General features: G+C 32.7%; 1 protein-coding gene across 1 annotated transcript in view; it reads left to right on the forward strand.

Annotated features, from left to right (window-relative positions):
* LOC140445444 (uncharacterized) overlaps positions 1–3,648 on the forward strand; it is a 62,821-nt gene extending 59,173 nt beyond the window's left edge. The window contains exon 6 of the mRNA XM_072537458.1: positions 3,354–3,648. Within this exon, the coding sequence (XP_072393559.1) occupies positions 3,354–3,482 (129 nt within the window). The 3' untranslated portion in view covers positions 3,483–3,648. The remainder of the gene's footprint in view (positions 1–3,353) is intronic.
* Positions 3,649–8,764: the final 5,116 nt, after the last annotated feature.

Below are 8,764 nucleotides of genomic sequence, written 5' to 3' on the forward strand. Positions count from 1 at the left end.
TAAACAACTTTACCGGTAAAGAAAAGTGATGTGTTATTTTTTTCGTGATGTGAAGTGTGTGAAAATCGGACTACGAAGATGCAAGGTCCCTTCAGCAAGTATATAAGTAAAAAAACTTTTATCCTTGTATTAAATAATTTTGTACAGTGCAGGTAGATGTCTTATTTTCTGACATACCTCCCTTTTGACATAAACTACACTAGAACTAAAGTAATAAACTTGAACTACTATTTTAAATATTATTCGTGTTTGTATGGGATAGATTTCAGCATACAGCATTATCCTCTTCGCTGAAATTATACATGAGCTACTGGAAGAGTATAATAAAATCACTATTGTTTCTATAATGTCTTTTCTAAACCGAATGTTTCTTCTAGAGTCAGAAAATATCTCCAGTTATTTTTATATATGTCAATAACTACTTCATAAATTCAGGAATATCTTTCCTTTCAATGTTTTATTACGTCTAACTACGTAGTCTTTAATTTTTGTCCATTTAAACTTTGTAACATTTAAGTCACAGGGATATGACAACAAGCCTAGTACTTTTATTTCACGTCCTTTAGTTATTTCATCAGTGACAATTTTTTAAATTGTAGTGTATGACCTGAGTCCACTTCCATGAATATCGTCTCAAAGATATTTACTTGATTCCATACTTTTTCCATATTGTTGATTCATTGACGGATTTGTTGACACCAACCGTTGACTGACTGAAAGGTTTTGAATTAACCACCGATATACGAATGGGTATGTTTATCATCTCGTCTAAACAAGCAAAGTGTATCTGATGAGCTCATAAGGGTGAAATGTACATAATGTAATGACAGGTAAACGAGATGTGAATATTCCTGTTAATACATTATTTGAGTATCTTCTATCACTTGTCATATAATGAAAATACATGCCAAATATATCAGAAACAAATGCAAATGATAATTGTTCTACTCTCATACTTTAATATTTTAATTGCAATTTCAATACTTCATAATGGGCTTTATTATGATAAAGATTTTCATTATGATACAGATTTTTAACCAATAGAATCGCGAGATGATCTTCTGTATCGGTAGGTGGTACATACGCAATGAGCAATGTCAAGTCAAATGCATACGCTTTGACAGTTCACATTATTTAAACAAACTGACAAATTTCAAGGTTAAATCTTTTTAAGAAAATGTCTCAGGATGATAGGAATTTTGAAAATTTAACACAAATTCATTTTAATAATTCTAATATTAAAAATATAAATGTATCAATGTAACAAAATAATTAATTTAATCAAATAAGTGCTAAATTTATTTGTGTTACAAAATAAATAAATTTGAATATATTTTTTTTTTGGTTGTGAATGATCGTAAAAAAATATGTTAGTACTCGCATTTAATTGCCATTATTATGATCGTGTACTATGTGACATGTCGCGGCTCATGTCGTATCCCTCATACTCGCATCATAATGACTATCATTAAATGCTTGTTGCATAATATACTATTATGCAACAAATGATTTTTTTTCTCGAAGTTGACAACAATAGCCGCCAGGTCAAAATAGATACTTTATAATACTTTTTTCTGCAATTTTCCAATATTTTAATTGAAACCCTTTAAACAATTAGTTATTGTGTGATGTGGACATTAAAAATATAACTCCTTGGTTAGTAATATAAATTTTGGACCCAGTACTGTTCATTTCTGATTGATTCATAGTTAATTATTGTTTCATTTTGGTAATATTTGAGATAGTCCAATTAGTTTTTTTTGTTTTCATACAATGTCGAAGGTTGATTAAAAAAAATTGCTGAGGATATTACGGCTCAGTTTTCCACCTGAATCTACTAGAATGGGTGCGCAAGTATGTTGAAATGAAGACTATGACCTCTATATTCTTCTTACTTACTTACTCCATTGCGTTACAACCCTTCGTTGGTTTTAGGCAATTAGCCGACTTAACAACATGCCTCCATTGCTCTCTGTCTTGAGCAATCTCCATCCAATTCTCCACGTCCACGTCTTTAAGGTCTCCTGCTCGAGGTCGAGGTCGTCCACGTAGTCTTCCCATACCAGCCTTACTATTCTTATGTTCTATATTCTTCTGGTTATAGTAACTTCAAATACCTATACTATATATATACATATATATATATATATATATATATATATATATATATATATATATATAATGTTCCGAAAGATTTCCGCGGCTAGTACAATAATTAAACCAAGGGCTAAGATTGATATTATTACAAGAATTAATATTAAACTCAACAGTCTTCCGGGTTCTCTGAGTTCACCAGTCTTTCGACATCCTCTTTGATGTCTTCTTCAGGGCTTCTGAAGTTTCAGTCTCCCGAGCCTCCAGACACTACTACACTGATCACTAATAGTAATGCATTGGTTGTTTTAATATAATTGGACCATTACTTGATTTTAAATAGTTATGGTTGTACTTTGAGAGTGCTTAGCCTCCTCCCTCTCTCGCTCTCACTCTCTCATCCCCCTCTCTCCATCTGTCAATCCTTTTCTTTCTCCTCATCTCTATCACTCTCTCGCTTTAAGTAGATTTGTGGCCAACCCTTTAAAACAAAAAGAGTATTGTCGAAATTAAATATGTCTTACAGGCCTTTAAATTATTAGAAATGAAAGGAATTAATAGCTAGATAACCAGCTTATCTTATACTATTGTGTTATATTATAGGATATGTTATATTATATTAGGTACATGTCAAAAGAAAGCTCTCAATTAACGAAAAAATTTAAGCGTATCCTCCAATTTTGTTGGTGAGCCAAAGATAATCGAAAAAGAAACACTTTTTTTCCCTATTCTTTGAAAATATGCGTAAATATTTTTGCGTTGATTTACTGTTTAGACTTCTTAATAAAAAAACTTTTAGGCACACTCTTTAACTGTTTTTATTAAAAAACTAATCTGTAAGATTGTTTCTAAAATAACTCCCATATTATAGAATTGTCAAGTAAATCGTATATGAACGCAAATGTAAATGTCATATATTTTTTTAGGTTAGTGATCTAAGCGGTTTTTTTTTCGAATATCTCAGAAACTGCCCACTATCAAAATTGGATGATACAACGAAATAAATTTTTTAATTGAGGAGTTTCCTTTAACATTACCTTAAGTGACAATTATGTTTATTTTACTTATAAATGCAGTATAATAGGTTCAGTTCTCTCTTCATCTTATGGAGTCAGAACTGTGTAATTTATAATACCAACATTTGCTTTGCATTTGTAACCTAAATTCTTCTAAATTATAAAACTACTAAAACTACCATAAATTTAATAATCCATATGCATAATGGATACATTGTATTTATGATTATTACCGAATTACAGATATGCCACAATAGGTCCGGAGAAATAAATCCTACAAAAATCAAGGCCCTCATAGAAGCTTATGTTAGAAAAGTTAGACATAGTAAGAAGGTCACTTCATCCAGTTCAGTGAACCCTCAGAAGATTTAGCTGCTTCTTTAATTTCCTGTACATATTATTAAATTATGTATTGAAAATTTTTATTTATGTAATTTGTAGAATACTAATTTATATTGTTTCACTTTTGTGATTACTTGGACGTTTTACAGTGTTAAGATGTAAGGTTTTTAGTAAATAAATATAAAATAGCACAATGTTCTATCGCTTTACATTTAAAATAACTGCCTAGAAAACTTCTGCCAAAAGCCTAATATCATTGCAGGCTTCGATACAACGGAGTATCAAAGGACTCGGCAGAATTCAAGACTCTGAAACTTGAAAATAGTGACATTAAATTCAATAATGTTGTTCCTTGGTCCAAAAGAACCCCATGTATGAAGTTTCAAGACTCTAGGGCCTTTCCTTCAAGACAAATTATCGCACAGATAGACATCGACACGAGTTGATATACCTACACATAAGGTGTTGGCAAAAGAACCCCATGTATGAAGTTTCAAGACTCTATGGCCTTTCCTTCAAGACAAGTTATCGCACAGACAGACATCGACACGAGTTGATATACCTACAAAAAAGGTGTAGGTTTTCACCGCCACTGTTTTGTAATGGAACATTGCAACTGCAGCAGTCATTTTTGAAGCAGATGCAGCAACGATCGGAACTTTCTTGAGACCAGTTCCACACTATCGTATAGAAACGAATGTATTTTATTAAAAAACTATTTAAAAAAAAAGATTAAGTTCAGCTCAGCAGCTGGACAGCTGACTAAGCGTACTTTATTTCCGCCGGATGAACTCAGTGGTTGCTTGGACATGGGTGGTACGCAATAATTTTAATTTTTCAAGAGTTTTTAATTAATAATTTCGATTGATCTAAAAACTTGGATTTACAATAGAATATTGAAGGTACAGTTTGGTACTGAACGAGTATGTTTATTTATAGAAATATTTATGGAAATGTTGAGGTTAGATGGGTTGAAAAGTCAAAGATGATATAAAATGTCGAGACAAATGCGTTTAGAAGTTTTTGTCTGCTAGATCTAAACCGCTCTGTGTTTAAAGTCAGCCGCTGAGGTCGTCTGAACGCACCCAATGTTATGTGGATTAACTCAAAGAAACATTGAGCAACTACCAAACTTAAGTGGACCGTGCATGTGATGTACAAAGAAGATGGTGAAGAAGAGAAGTGAGAACCGGAAGGAGTTGCGTCGGGCAGCTGAACCAAACGGAACATATTTCGAACTATTAAAACTACCTCTTTAAGGACAACCGATTATGAAATGTAGCAAGGTGAATTTTTATCTTTGTGGCAAATAAATAGTAGTCAGCGACTACTAGGTGATAGTATAAACGAACATGAATCTTACAATAAAAACAGAGGATTTGATAGATCTCAGATATGCAAACAATCTTGGCACAACGAATATAGAATTCAGTTGAACAATGCATCTCTATTTATGCAATTAATGTAGCAAGATCTGGTTAGGGGAAAGTGTTGGACCTTGGGCCATTTTTTTTAAATCGATATTTGGATAAAGATAACGTTAAATAAAGAAATTATGGATAAACAAGATTCTTTATTTAATCAGTTTTGTAATATGAATACACAATTTTAACATAAATGAAATAAGTAAGTACTTGAAAAATAAATAAATAAAATAATCACTCTGGTCTGAGGTACAACATAAGGTTATACCTTGGAACAACTCCTTATTGTACATATTTTGTAAGACAAAACAGCATAATGTAACTTAAAAATAAACTTCATTTAACAATATAAATAACCGATAAACTAAACAACATTGTATTGACTAAAATCAACTGCAAATATAAGTTGTGCCTTTTGCCGTTTTGTCAAACCTACAGATTTAGGTTCACGAAGACGCAGTATTACATCAGAGTTGTTAACAAAAGAAGGATCTTCATTACTAGGTATGAAATTTCTAGATTCTACTTTACCAACAATTTTCTTGTAAAATTTAACGTTATAACCGTCATCTAGGACATTAATAACTTCAGCTACAAAATGTCACGTTTTTTTGTAGCTAATTCTACTAAGACAAAATTATTACTGTTAATTTGATAATTTTCTTCATTTTATTTGTCTTCCGCTTCTGCTATAATTTTCTCAAAAAACTCTTCTTCATCTGATGACGAATCCTGTAGTGTAAGATTTACTTCACTTTCATCTTCGCTACTTTCATTTTTCTTTTTGTTTTTTATTTTCCTTTTAGGGATTTCTTCTGGTTCTTCTTCATTAAATACTTTCCGCTTTATCTTACTTTTACACTTTTTAAACTGCTCTTGGGTTCTTGCCGATTTATATTGTTCTATTTCTTCTTTAACAGGTGTATCTGTTAAAATTGCACTTCTTACCTTACTTCGCTTCCTCTTAGTTTTCATTAAAAAAATTCATGTCACAAGAAAGCGTTTCACAATACTGTTAATCGAAAAAGCCTTCGAATATGCCGTTCCAATTATTTCGGAAATGTCGTAGCTGCTTATAGGTTTTCCTGGATTAATTGTTAATTACTAATTTGAAGCTTAAAAAACGTTTTATTTTGACCAAAAAATGTCAAGTGGCTGTAGCTTGTGAGATATATGGGGCGGTATAGTTAATAATACCACTCCATTATCTTGTGTCAAATTTATTGCAGGAACCGAGATATGTAATTCATGGTTGTCGCATATAAGAAGCACTTTGTCATTTATGGATGGCTTAACGTGAGCTATAAAGTGTTACAAATAAATTTTCGTTTATCCGTCCTGAAGGATTTGCAACCCCTATTGCTCCAGAAGGAGCCCACTTTAGCATGTGTTCCTAAAAGTGTACTCAAGAAAATATAAGCATAGGGGACACCTGATTATAAACTGCATTAAAGCTGCCACTATAGTTATATTGACTCCTTATTCTCCAGAAGTTACGCTTCCTATTCTGCCGTCCTAAGCAAAAAGACAGTATCTCCAAAAATGTAAGTTTCGAGATAATGCAGATTTTAATAAACAGGGCTGAGCCACCATATATTTATTTATGGATTCCGGAATCGTTTAACTGTGTTGTAGTTCTTTTTGATATCATTGAATAAGTTTATTTTTTTATAAGCTATTTTTATAAATTTTAATGAAAATGGCGGATACTGCTTTTAAGCAAGGTATATTATTACAACCGTTAAGAATGAATTACATAAAAAAGCAGTAACTCCAATTAGTTTGAGGTTACTGCTTTTTAGTGTAATATTTCTTCAACGGAAAGCACGGTGACAACAAAAATCATTTCGTTTTATTAACTTTATTAGTTAAGAACGTTCTTAAAACATCATTAAAGCTTAACTCTACATTTTGTTGAAAAACAAATAATTAGTCAAAACAGATTATTAATTATTAAAAAAAACACAAAATCCACTTATTAAACATCATCAAACTCCGATCTTAAATCTGCGGCTGCATCATTGACGGGAAGGCTCTGCCAAAATTGTCTTCGATTTTCAGGAATTAATGTAACCAAATTTTGCAAAATCGCTAGCTTCCTTTCTTCTGTCATTCCTCTTGGTTTTGAAATGCTGACAGGTTCTTTGAAGCCAGACTTGGCTACTTTAAATTTTTAAAAATTTAATTCTTTTGTTTCGTTGGAAACAAAACTTGTTTTATAAAATAAATTAAAGATACCTCGCTTAGCAACAACTTCAACCATGTCTTTCAAGTAGGGTCGTGGTGTTATATGGTTTATTTTGTAAATTGATGAGTTGTCAGGCCAAACAAAGAAATCCTCAAGCTTCATTTCTTTGGTCTCAACCTTTCCAGAATTAGCTGACTGAACGCAAGACACAAAATCAGCGAAGTCATAAACCTTTTTCATTCGCTGCAAAGACTGCTCCACCTGATAGTGAAAACTGTCAGCTGACATAAAGGAATGATCTGGTTCAAAATATCTAAAGGTAATTGTCGGTGCTGCAATTATATTAGAATTGATAATGTATATTAAGTATGAGAACAGTGACCAATTCTTGTTTTGGCCCGCACAGTTGTCAAGCCAAATTATTATATTCAGCCCTATTCTGTAACTACAAATCGAATAGAAATGAGTCAAATCGAATAGAGGTCAGCAAGTCGGATCGGAATTGTAGGAATCGGTATTTTGTAACTCATCTCAACCTCTACTATCGGAATGTTGGGTAGAAATTGATTTCGACTAGACAAGCTCTGTCGAGATCAAATTTCGACATCGAAATTGGTCTTGACGTTTGTTTTGACATTTATTTGTTGACTTTTTTAGTCTGACATTTTTTAGTCTGTGATGTTATTTATTTAGATAAAGTTTACTAAATAATTTAACTGCTCAGCAGATGTCTTTTTCTTTGGTGTTCCGCTTGCCATTTTGTATTCTTGTAACGAACTTAACCAAAACAAATCAAAACTACTTGACGACAAGCTTGAAATATAATCTTTTTTGATAAATTTTTCGCGCGCACTAGCCTTTCCTGTAACATAACGTCACAGAACACTTATTTCTCTTTTTAGTGCGGGGTTGCCACCAACTTCTGAGCGCGTCAAGTAGAAGTTGACGTTTTCGATTTACACCGATTACGATGTGAGTTACAGAATGCCAATCCAAACACAAAAACGACGCGATAGATATCCAACATTCCGATTTAAGGTAATTACGATTCGACTTGGTCATTTCTATTCGATTTGTTAAAAGTTACAGAATAGATCTGATTATGTTGTACATCACGCATGTGCAACATAAATGCATGAAATGTAGTTATCAAGTCTTCCTTTTTCCTTCCTGATATGCATTCATGCCAGAGGCACGCAAAGGATTTGATTTTCTGTTTCTTTCCGGCGGCTACAAAGGTTTCGTTGAAAACTATAATTCTTTGGCAAAACACAACTTTTTTTAACATATCGATTCTGGGCAACATGATGATCACCTTCTCCAAGTCAGCTGAAACACAAACTGTGCTTGATGGATAATCATACTCTGCATCAGCCCTGCACTTCTCACGTGCTTCCTTAGATTTTTTGATGTGTTCTTTCCAAAAGTTACAGTTACTACAATCCTCCGATAATGACTGTTCGGTATATTCAGGATTGTGAAGCTTAAAACCCCCACATAATCCGCACTCCTCATGGCCCAACGATGCAAAGGAAATATTGAAATCCTTAGACACACATTTTCTGTATAGTTCATATGAACACTTTCTATTTGGATGAACTGTAATAAAATCTCTATGCATACTTCGAATGGTGATATCACTCGGAAGATATCTCTTGAGAGAAGCATGTTCCCTGCGATAATGGGACACAGAAGGGTTA

The sequence above is a fragment of the Diabrotica undecimpunctata genome, chromosome 7 (assembly GCF_040954645.1).
Source record: "Diabrotica undecimpunctata isolate CICGRU chromosome 7, icDiaUnde3, whole genome shotgun sequence".
Lineage (NCBI taxonomy): Eukaryota > Metazoa > Arthropoda > Insecta > Coleoptera > Chrysomelidae > Diabrotica > Diabrotica undecimpunctata.